Source organism: Parasteatoda tepidariorum, chromosome 10 (assembly GCF_982258835.1).
Source record: "Parasteatoda tepidariorum strain Cologne lab strain chromosome 10, Ptep-v5.0, whole genome shotgun sequence".
NCBI classification, from domain to species: Eukaryota; Metazoa; Arthropoda; class Arachnida; order Araneae; family Theridiidae; genus Parasteatoda; species Parasteatoda tepidariorum.
In genome coordinates this window covers 61668552-61681138 of record NC_141764.1, presented here as the reverse complement: position 1 = coordinate 61681138, position 12587 = coordinate 61668552, and the positions used below count along the sequence as shown (strand labels likewise).

Here is a 12587-nt window from a genome sequence, read left to right as displayed (position 1 = left end):
AACCACCCTCCAAAATTATACCTTTGATAGAATGAGAAAAAAGGAGTTAAAAAAAAAAACAAATGTCTCCCTCCCACCCTTAATAATTTTTAAATACTTAATAACCATTTAAAATTCTTCTGTCACTGATGGGATCGAAATGCAAGTACAATATCGGTAACTTGAATCCTAATATTTCGCAAACTAAGGTGCTAATTTGAGTCACATTTTAGTTTAAATTGAACCATAGGAGCCGTGGCGGCTCAGGAGAAAGAGTGCTCGCCTCCCAATGAGGTGAACCGGGTTTGAATCCCGGCAATGGCTGGTTGGGTCGAACTCCGCACCAGGCCAGCACCGACTGCAGAGCTGACGTAAAATGTCTTCAGTGGTAGACGAATCATGGGTTAGAGTCCCTTTGCTGTCAGGCTAGCCATGGGAGTTCTCACGGTTTCAACGCAAATGAGGGTTAGTTCCCTCAAAAAGTCCTCCACGAAGGTAAATTTCTCCCAATCCTTATTACAGGTGTTTCCTTGTCTTCTGGATTGGTTTCAAAATTACAAGGATACGGAGTTGAATATCGGTAGACGTAAACTGAAAATTGGGTCGGCTGTTCAACGAAGGTTATAAAATGAAATAAAATAAAATAAAATAAAATAAAATAAAATAAAATAAAATAAAATAAAATAAAATAAAATAAAATAAAATAAAATAAAATAAAATAAAATAAAATTGAACCTTGAGTATTATATAAGCATGAAAATGAACTAAATGAAAATGAAATGCTCTAAACGAACATTTCATGACACGCACATGCACACGATTCTGTTGAAGAGTTTGTAAATTCAAAACTAATTGGAATGATACTAACAAGGGAAACTAGGGAAGTGTGACTCGCCAATTTTGAAATAAACTAGTGGGATGTATGCCTTATGAGGAATAATTTTAGGGGGCAACATTCGTTTCGGCCCATAGAAGGTCCTGTGAGAGATAAAAAATAATTAAATATATGGAAAAATCGGTATTTTATTACTTCAATGCAGACTATTAGTTATTGTAATTGTCTCATAATCCAATTAATTTGTAATTAATTGGATAATTAATTATTTTTTTAATTAATAAATTGATCAGAAATTATTAATTAATTAATTGATTTGCAATTACATACTCCAATTAATTTGGAAAGTTTTTTGGAAAAAAAAAATTAAAAAAATTTGATGTCAATTTTTTTTTTAAAAATTAACCTAACAGGTTTTTCTGAAAAACTGCAGATACATAAAATTTTCAAAAACAATTTTAACAATAAATATGCATTATATAGTACGTGAAAGTAATTAATTATCCAATTAATTACAAATTAATTGGAGTCTGAGACAATTACAATAACTAATAGTCTGCATTGAAGTAATAAAATACCGATTTTTCCATATATTTAATTATTTTTTATCTCTCACAGGACCTTCTATGGGCCGAAACGAATGTTGCCCCCTAAAATTATTCCTCATAAGGCATACATCCCACTAGTTAATTTCAAAATTGTCGAGTCACACTTCCCTAGTTTCCCTTGTAAGCTATTTTAAAAACATAATTTACACACTCCAAGAATTCAAAAATGAAAAATAAATTATGGGATTTTTTTTCTTTTTAACTTTATTCATTTAATTCTTTTTTGTAAACTCGTTCGAATTATAAAATGCTCTGTCATGTAGAGAGCACCCGAAATGTCTGGAAAATTTTCGAATTAATCTTAGAGACCTGAGCTTAGCTATCTGCATATTGATAAATGGATTACATAGGATTGAATAGTTCTTTTTTAAAAAATAAAATTTATTCAGAATTATTTTTAATAATTATGATTCTGATGATCGCAACCTGAAGAGGATAAATCTTGTAATATCAATATAGAGGTCACAATCACCAGGATATAAAAAAATTGATCTTTCATATCACGTTTTAAGAGAGCTTTATCAAATAATTTTTCTTAACTATCAAGTTTATGAAATATTATTATTAATTATATACGCTTTCAATTCAATTGGTTGAAAAACAGTTAAGAAGCATCCATAAAAATTATTTAATGCATTTTTAATAGTTTGATTTAAATTTTTTGTATGGTGTTTGAATCATTTATTTAAAACAGGCACTTTTAAAATCTTATAGACTCTATTTGTTTCAAAAAATAATTTATCCACTAAAATAAGCAGTAATGGTAAACAAGAAAGAGTATTTAATTTTATACAGAATCTTATAAAAATCTATCAATGAATTAAAAAAATTTTATTTCAATTATTATTAGGGGAGAGTGGGGTCAATTGTAACATTTTTTTACTTAACTATTTTTAACTAACAAAAAATCCAATATATTATTAGTATTAATTGACAGACGAGTAAAGTAGACTATCCTCTACTAGAAGAAAAAAAAAACTTATTTTAAATGTTATTATATTAGTTATTAACAATTTTTGACAGTCTTGCACTTGTTACAATTGTCCCCACTTACGGGGTCAATTATAACAGTTCATAAATTCAACTAAAACATAGTTAATTATACATATTATCATAGCTGTGATATATTTTTTTATTGATCAAAATAGTAGTGATATTTTAGGAGTAAAAATAAGAATGAGCAGAGACCTAAAGGGTTAAACTTTTAACTTTGAGGGGTTAAAAATTTTAATTTATGCTGTGAAAGGTGACAAATAAAATAATGCACATGCAACATAATATAAATGATATAGGAAACTATTGGTGGTTCTTAAAGAGTTCAGTAATGGTTTGTAAACATAAGATTATTTTCAGCTGTTATAATCGTCCCTTTACTTATTGTTACAATCGTCGCCAAGATGCCATTTCAGCTTCATTTGTTAAAAACAATGCTAGTTAATTAACAAAACTAATTTTTTTTATTGATTTGTTAATTAAGGTGTCCACTTACATATTCGGTTAATAATTTTTATTTGTTTAAACAAAATTACTTTGTTACAATATAATATTCTAATACCAAAAAAAGTACTTACATAGCGTGAAAATATCTTTTGTGATGTAACTCTTTCAAAAGTACATAAAAATGGTTGCCAGCAGGGGTGTACATGTAGATTTATTAAATACACTTGGTGCGCCGCCTAGGAATCAAATCTAGAAGCCGACACTCGAAATTTTTGCTCTGTTACAATCGTACCCTGTTACAATTGACCCCACTCTCCCTGATTATATAAAATGCATCAGAAACAAAGACGCCTTTAGCATTATAAAGGCGGCTGATGCCAGATTGTTCCCTCTCACTTTTCATTGTTCTGTAATTCAAAAGTAAACTTTTTTTTTAAATTTCCAATGCCCACCTGTGTTAATATTTCGTCAATTAGGACATTTATAGGGCAAGTTTGTTGGTCACTCTTTCAGGAGAGCCAATATCGGGTAGGCCAATATTGCTCTCGCAGTAAGGACAGATGGTACTGACAATGAAAGAGCATCCATGCCTTGCCCGGAATTCGAACCAAGAACCTTTCTGATGTAAGGCCAGTTCCATGACCCCTACACAGTTCAGTCGGCCTCAAAAGTAAACTTACTGAAAGTATTCAGTATTTCTGACTTTTTCTAATTTGATCCAATTTAAGTACCTACTTAATCATGTGTTAGTCTGATAAGAACTTATATGTAGAACCTTATGCTTAGAATGACGGGAGAGGCCAAACTAGACCCTAAGTTGTTTTGATAGGTACCCCATAATCCCAGGTAGGTTTGGGTATACAGTACCCTTTAGTAGGTATAAGGTACCCGAGTCTAATTTTTTTTAAAAAAAAAGCTTTCTCCCGTGTCATCAAGTATTATTTAAAGAGAAAGAACTCAATTATCTAAGAAATTAATATAAAAGTGTAATTGAAAAGGCATATGTTCCGTTTAATCAAATATTTTCGTTAATCAAATTGAATCGAATACCATAGAATCTTGATGACCAAGTCTCTAATATATTTCTAACTAAATTATGATTATATTTTCAAGATTTTGGATGTCTAATTGATCTACACACAAGAAATCTGGGAAGAGCCAGACTGTCAGCTTCTGACAACTTGCCAGGTATACACTATACAGCAATGTTCCGTTTTTCTAGTGTTAAAAATGTGTTTGAAGTTGATTATGCTAATGTAAATAACTAAATAAATGAATCGAATTAATAATTAATTAAATCAATCAGTTAAATAAATTCATCCACTTGATTAAAAAAAATTCAATATAAATAAATACACTCTTTTTCAAAAGCGATAAAATAATATTTATATTATCGTTTAAAAATACATTAAAAAAAAAGCTTAAGCAGATGAACTTTTTAATAAAAACTTAAGATAGTCATATGACTTAGAGGAAGTAGAAATTGCAATATTAATAACAACTACAAGCTAAAACATCTCAACTGGTCATTTTACTTGCATAGTAAGACATGTAATTAATTAAAATAAAATGCAGTTTCAATAAATGTTTACCTACAAAAACTTTCTAATTGTTCATTTTTCTTTGTAAAAAGCTAAAATTAGAAAAAGTCGGAAAAAATCTGTGCATTATTGTTGGCAAATAATACTACATGATCGTGAAATAGTTTCGGAATAAAATTTAAGCCCCAGGCTAATATTACAGCAGATATAAAATATTTGATTAAAAAAAAATGTTATCTATTAAATCGGAGTTTCTGTATTAGAAGATGCAAAACGAGACTAAATCAAAGAAAAGATTGAAGCATGGATAAATAGGGAATTTTGTTTTGCAGATTCATAATATTATATGGTAGGTGGATGCTATGTTAATATGCATACAATATATAATGTTATAGTTATTATAACATTATACATGGGAACAATAACATTTATATCACTTCAAAACTAAGTATCCACAGTTTGTCTTAAAAAGAAAGTTTTAAATTCAGTAAAACCTATGTATTTTTTTTAGTATATTTAGTACATTATCACTTACACATTTCAATACAAATCTTTTATTTTCAATTTTCTATCAAAAGCATGCAAAACACGATACTTCAATGAAATAATCAAGTGGCTGTTGTCTGTGAAACTGCTTTCATTTATTTCTGCATTGAAACTTAGTCGTAAAAAAATCAAAATATTTTTTAAGTACATCAAAAAACAAGTATATTTTGTATATAATGCATCATCGTAAATGATAAATATGCATCATACTATGCAATAAATTCACTTTAAGTCTAAAATATGATTCTAAATTCTAATAGACAAATTTGGATTTATGATTAAAGTGCTGCCGATTTACTTTGCTACCAGGCTTAGGGATATTTGTCTAAGTGCATCAGGATGCAATGCAATTGGAATAACATAGAATACGAAATTTTGATTAAGGTAATAATAACACTTTCCAAAATTTGTGCTGTAAAGACAACTTCTAAAGGTTCGATTAACCAGCGTCCAATATATTGGACAACATTTTGTATAATTTCGCCACTCAGGAAATAATTTTAAGATTTGTTTTTCTGTTTGTAGGCCTTCACAACGAGATTAACTTTGTAAAAATAAAATTGATTTATCTCTCGTTTGTCTGAATGTTTGAAAACACTGAAAAATTATATGAAAAGTAAGAAATTGGATTCAAATGTCCTTTTAGGGAGTTTGACGGTACATAAAAATCTTTTTTTTTTAGTTTTGTGGATTTTGTTTCATGACTCAAATGTGAAGCACACTATAAAAGCATCCCATAATGTGTAAAAAGAGCTAAAAATAAAAAATTATAATTTTTATATAAAATTAAAAATTTAAAAATAAATTATTAAATTTATTTATTTAAAAAGAAAATATGGCATTAATGAGTTTACTTTCTTTTAAGCTGCATATTTTTAAGCAAAAATCGAATTTTCTGCCTTTATTTAAAACTTGGGTCACAGGAGGCGTAAGAGAGATTAATGACAAATTTTAGTTGTAATTGAAAAATTGCATAATGGAATATGTTTTTTCCTGAAGTGAAAGATTCCTGTGATAGCGAATTTAAATGTCAGCGAATTTCTTGAAGAAAATGAAAAAGTATGTGTTGCATTGAAATTAATGGTAGTATAACCGCGTTAACAATGCAATGAATTTTTTTTAACAAATTGAGTAATTAACGTAACTGAGAAAATTACGAAATTCCTTCAATTTTGTATTCCTTAAATAGAAAAATTTAATTTTTTTTAAAGAATTTCTTAAGCAAAATACCTACAATTAATAGTTGCTTATAATTTAATTAAAAGTAATTATAGTTATTTAAAAATTTTAAAAAAAGTTGCAACCGTCCCAAATTTGCTCGGATTTCGCAAAAGCCCTTCTAAATATAGGGTCTGGTTTTCGATGTCTTTGGTAAACAAAGATGATAGGTTGTAGCATTCAATCGAATTCAAACAGGCCGGTATCTGTATGAGTTGGCAACTTGTTGGGCGAAGTGATCCAAACTATATCACCCAGATATATCCCAGTGATTCCCCCGTCTTTTTTTTTTCTTTTGCGCTACATTTAGTTTACAAAGTGGTTTGATCAGCTTATTCAGAAAACATAATGCCGCTTAGTTTGACGCAGTATAGCCAATTCCGACTTCTGTTACCATTAAACTTTACATTCAGCTTTTCTCAAAGAGTGAAACAAAAATATTTTTGGTATTTAAACTAACTTTCAAAGGCAAGAAAATGTTTTAAAGTAAAAACTCCCAAAATAAACTGAAATAAGACTATTAATAGATAGCAAATTATTTTAAGATAGCAATCCAAGTACTTTAACTTATTTTGGCATAATTTATTTTCTGTTTAATGAATTAGCGAGTTTTCGTTTTAATAAATTATTTTCTTCCTTTTTTTCATATTAACAAAATCCTGTTTTTTTATGTAATAGCAGCCATTCTATCAATGTAAAAATGATTTCAAGGACTACCTTAATGACAAATAAAAAAAAATCATTGAAACTTTGCAGTCATTCAGTTACATAGTTAATGGCATGAATGGTAATGATTAGTTAATTCAGGAAGTTATCATTTCAGTATACCTATATAACTATTAAAATAAGTGTTTCGAAGTTAGAAATAGTGTATGACTAGATCAATTTATCCAGTTAATACTTAAAGCATTTATCGCATTTTAAAATGCTGCCTGTCCAGAAAATATATATATGTATATATATATATATATATATATATATAACCTTGAAAAAGTAGACTTGTCTGGAAATAATCGATGGCATAACATCTCTATTTAAAACCCGATAAATTCGATAAGAACTCTCACAAAGAATATAGAAACGGCTAGCTGAATCATCAGAATTTGAACAGTAGAAAAAAACAAGCAAGCATTTAGTAATTTAATTATAAATCCTGATTATCCTAACCCATTTTGATAGTTAGTTCTTAGATGATACGTCTAATAAAACTGTATTTTTTTTTTGCTTGGTAAATTACTAAACATTATGCACATAAATAAATGAAAAAATATTAAATAAGACTAGTTTTATTTTTTTATGATAAGTTATTTATAAAGATGCATATAACAAAAAAAATTTCGGTAGAGTAGAAAGAATTAAAAATTCAACGTTAGCAATTTTCCCTTTCACGATGATCATTAATAAAAAATGTCTGAAACTGCAAATGATTTTGAAAATTCCGAGCTAAATCCAAATTTAAAATTTCCCGCGAACAATTTGATACACAAAAAGAAACGAAGCCGGCATTCGACTTCAGTCATCGAAGCGATTAATCAATTCGTCAAGGGAGTATACCTTCACGTGATCAAAACATACCTGAATAGTATCCATGTCCACAGATCTATTATCGATAATGCGCCGCCTATCTCTTCGGCCTGGTGACCCACGGCAAACTGTGGCATCTCTAAAGTGCAACCTTTCTCCGAGAGTGAGGCCCTACTAACCCACTTTCACCTAACGTACACTAATTGACTGCAACGCTCCCTGCGGCTTGAAAGGGAACTTGACATGGGCGGCCGTTTATTGTCTAGTGGCCAATCTGCGGTAATGGTTGCTTCCGATAGGTTAAAGGTCTATGTAAATCAACAACTTCTTGCCGCTGTTTGTGATTTTCTTTCTTCACTAATGATCCTATTCAAATGTAATTTAATTTTGGACTGTTTCGGTTCTTAGAGGAAAATTATTTCGAGCTGTTTTGAAATAAGTAGGTTCTGTAGTACATAAATGTAATCATATAATTATTAATTTTATAGCTCAAAAAGAAAGTAATAAATTAGAAATGTTGTGTTCGAAGTTTACTTATTAATCGTTTTCGGCTTGCAAAGGAAACAAATTATATACTTATTGAAGCAGAATTATACACTGAGATTAAGGGGCATTAAATAAAATTTCTTTAATTTATAAATTTTCAGCCAAAAAAGTGAAATGTGTTTTCTGATTTTATAATTCAGTTTGGAATAATGACATTTTCTGAATTGATATATTTTCATTTTTTATTATTTAAAATATTTTACGCGTAACTTCCTTTAACACTCTTGTTTTTTTTAATTTGCTTATTTATAAAAAAAGGTTTTTAGAAGATAATTTCTTTTGAAGTTCTTTATAATTATTTCTATTTTATTATTACTGTCATTTTACTGGACGTTTTTGTTAAGGTTTTACTACAAATAACCGAAACAATACCTTAGTAAATAATAAAAATAGCAGTTACTCATATCAAGTTATTAAAATATCAATTAAATACTGAAAAATTACTTATTAAATCATATATGTGTAAATTTTAATGTGCAATTTATCAGGTATTTATTCAAATCTCAATTCTGTTATCTCAAATTTGGTCGATTATCTCCAAAACAATTAAACAGAATTGAATGAAATTCGACAAGATTTGATTGATATAACACAAAAATAATAGTCACTCTACAGTTGCGTTGCAATGTATATGCATGATCCTGTGTTAGACTTCAAGGACGAAACATATAAAACAGTAATTACAAAATCTAACAAAAAAATATTGACGGTAAAAATATAAACGTAGGATTCCTGATTTTATACTCGATATAAAGCAGCTTAGAAGTTTTTGTAGAAATTCGACCTAATAATTTTGTGACTCAATTTTCAAGCTTTTGAAAACTGTCATATGAGGACTGTGAGTATAAATTTTTCATTCAGAGTGTCGCAGACATGCCTTATATTGTAGAGTTCTGGGAACTCTACAATTATCCGGGGCTGGCTAATTTATCCGGGGAATATCCCTTTCCATAAAATGGTCCCCCTCCCACCGATACGGTCTATGCGTCGTTGTTGTCATCTTTAAAATAAAATCAGGATCAACTGAAGTCCTCAAAAGAAAAACATAGGGCTCCAAACTTAAGCCCTATACCATACAATTGTCAGAGAGTCTCGAAGGGGTGTTCGGCAATGCAACTATTACCTTTTAAGTCCCACAACCCCCCCCCCTCATCTCTCGAATATTAAAGGGGAGGTAACATGCTCTTGGTTCAAATGTTTCTTGTGAAGAGAAGCAGGGATCACTAACCGCTCTTACATGTTCTAGAAATCAGCAATTCCAGCAGCGGAAATATGGTCTGGACCAGTGGTCGGAAAAACTACATTTTCTTTGTAGTTAACTACAACAACTACTTTATTGCAATTGCAGTTAACTGCAAATACAACTTTTTTTTTTAAATGTAGCAACTACAAACAACTTTCGAAATGTAGTTACTACTTCGATATTTTTAGAACACACAAACTTAACTGGAGAACTTAATTTTCAGCAATATTAAAAATGATTTTGAATTTAAAAAAAAATTGGCTTGGTTAAATATGAGGAGATATTTAGATGCTTTAATTCATTTTTACATGAAATAATTTTTATATTCTAAAGCACAATTTGCGAATTTGTTCTTTGAACTTTCAAACTCTATGCTTTTCTCGACAGTGAATTAAGAAATGCTAGGAAATGATCAAATATTTGTGATTTAAGTGATCAATGCTTTTTTAAATGCTTCAAAAAATAAGGTACAGTGCGAAAAACAAAATACGGACCATCCTGAATAACTTGATCTAATGATCGGATCTTCACGTTCTAGGACTTAATGGTTTAAGGAGGTAACCACAAATATGGTAATTAATTAATGCATACGATATTTTAAGTTACGAAATCAGGCACAAAAACGTTCTTTATAGTTCATGTGAAGTCGAATTTTAAAAAAGTCAGATAATTAAAATTCGATTTCTCAGAAATAACTCTACCGATTTCGCACCAATTTTTCCGAGCATCAGACGTAGATCTTATTGATGCTCGGCCACAGAAGCATTCTCATTGAATACGTTGACGGCCCCTCGAAGGATTTGCACTAATCAGATTCGAAAATTTTCTTGCGTTTGAACTTTGTTTCTTTATTCAACTAACGTTAAAAGTAGTTGTAAGGAATCGCTACAAACTGTTTTTTTTTGTACCTCATTGCTCACTACACTACTTCTTTTAAAAAGTAGCGCACTGCGCTACAGAAAAAGGTGTGACTACAGTAGTTTCGCTACTTGTGGCGCTATACTACCGACCACTGGTCTGGCCATACGCCATGTTCGCATATTCTCTCGTAACTTGAAAAGAGACACTTTAACTGGTGAGAGGTAAAAATGAGTTCTTAGATTGCCTTTTCTGCGTGCAGTTGACCCTGATCCGACTACGTCATAAGGTTAAGTGAACAGATCGGAAAAGGCCGGGATAGCCTGGTCGGTAGGGTGCTGGGCCCATGTCCGACAGTTCGTGGGTTCAACCCCGCCGGTCGAAGACTGCCCGTGTAGTAAAGTGACTGATGCTCGTTAAATCTGTCGAGTCACAAAAGTCCTCCATGTTCCCATAACAAATCAATACCTCTGGGGGTACTGGATTGGAGATCGATCGTTCTCTGATTCAGGTCAAAATTACGATCTGTGGATGAATGAATGGATGAATGAATAGGTCCGCCTTATAAAAACAGTTGTGACGCATGATGTGGCGAAGTCGAATTCTTGGCCATAGATGGCGCCACTGAAAAACAAGAATCGCATACTCTGCCTTAAATTTGCTCGGTTTCACCAAGCAGGCTTGCCCGTGTGGCAAGTGGCATTAGAACCAACCAACCAAACAGATCGGAAACCCAAAAATGTTGAAGTCTGCTAATAAATAAAATAATATGTATTTCTTTTTATTAGCTTAAATGGATTTCATAAATAACATTTAGAAATTGCATTGATTAGTCTCAATTCGAACGGCTACTTCATTTAATCTTAACGAAATTTTATTTACGATTTTTGTTCCTGAACAAACGACGCATCAAAACTATAATAATGAACGCAGAAAAAAAAAAAACTCTTCAACCTTTCCCATAAAAATATTTGTTGAATTTTATGAAAGCTAATGTCCGGTTTATCATCAAGAAATATAATATCAAGGATTAGTCAAGCTCCGATGACCCTTTTCCATCAAAACATAATTGACTCGGATGTGGAATTAAAGAAAAAAGAAGATAGTAAAAAAAATTCGAGAACATTTTATGATATTGTTATATAATATAGGTTAGGCTTCCGTTTTTTTTTTTTTTTTTTCGTTAGACTTGTCAGTTTTTGTGTATACAAAGGTCATTGCTATAAACTTCTAACAACATTCTTTATGTATTTTCAACAAAAGCGAATTAATGTGTGTGTAGTAACGATTCATAATGAGCATAATTATTGTTATGCGCATATAGAATACAAAAAAATTTAAATGCTGTAAATAAAATATTGACCTTATTTTTGGGTCGGACATAGAAAAGATGATTTATAATACGACTTAAAAGTAAGAGCAATTGTCAATAATAGAGTTTGTAGTCCTGGCTGAATAATTCACATGGATATATATCAGCATGATTATTGGTCAATAAACTTCTTAACGTACCATTTTTTTTTGTATTATTGAATTTACAATGTTTCATTTCTTTTTGTAATATTCCAGATATTTTTGCTTTATGAATAAAGCAAAAACAACCTGTATAAAGCACAAACAAAGGAACTGAAACGGATGCACTATAGCTTCGGTTCTATAAACAGGAACCTTCTTCAGTATCTAAACACAAAAATACATTTTTATTTATTTAGTTATTATTTATTTACTTATTTTATTTACTTGTACAGACAGCGAGGAAGACTTTTGCTATTCCAAAACGGTCAAATTTAGAAAAATTGAAACATGTGAATTAAATACAGCATAGGGTTTAATTTATTTTGTAAGAGTAATAAATATTCCTGTTTTGTAAGAGTAAGGAATATTCCTGTAAGTGAAGTACAGTCAAACCCCGCTATAGTGAACCTTCAAGAGACCGAAATTTTGGTTCACTATAACCGGTAGTTCACTATGTCCGTTATGCGGGCAATTTGACTAATGGTTCCCAAATTCCTCCCTTTTATTACACGCTTTTCAAATAAATGACTGAAAAATATTTTGTAATAGCAAAAAAATTCATATTCTTTATTACTCTTCGTCCTAGGTACTAAAAAAAAATAATAATAATTAGTAATCTTTAGCTGTTGAGCAGTCCTCAACATCAGATATGGAAACATTTCCCGACTCTCAGATAATTTTTCCTGAATTTCTGTTAGTCCACTTTTTAAACTTGTCTAACCTGCCATTCGAGT

At 30.3% G+C, this 12587-nt stretch overlaps 1 protein-coding gene across 3 annotated transcripts in view; it reads right to left on the bottom strand.

The window, feature by feature from the left end:
- Positions 1–12587, bottom strand: part of LOC107456996 (uncharacterized) — a 55862-nt gene that overhangs the window by 27816 nt on the left and 15459 nt on the right. Inside the window, exon 1 of one of the 3 annotated variants that reach the window (XM_043047857.3) lies at positions 7743–7889. The exons of 1 other annotated variant lie outside the window; for it this stretch is intronic. In XM_043047857.3, coding sequence (XP_042903791.2) covers positions 7743–7828 — 86 coding nt within the window. In that variant the 5' untranslated portion in view covers positions 7829–7889. Of the gene's footprint in view, positions 1–7742; positions 7890–12587 lie in introns of those variants that run through there. One more of the 3 variants, XM_016075012.5, reaches the window with a different exon arrangement.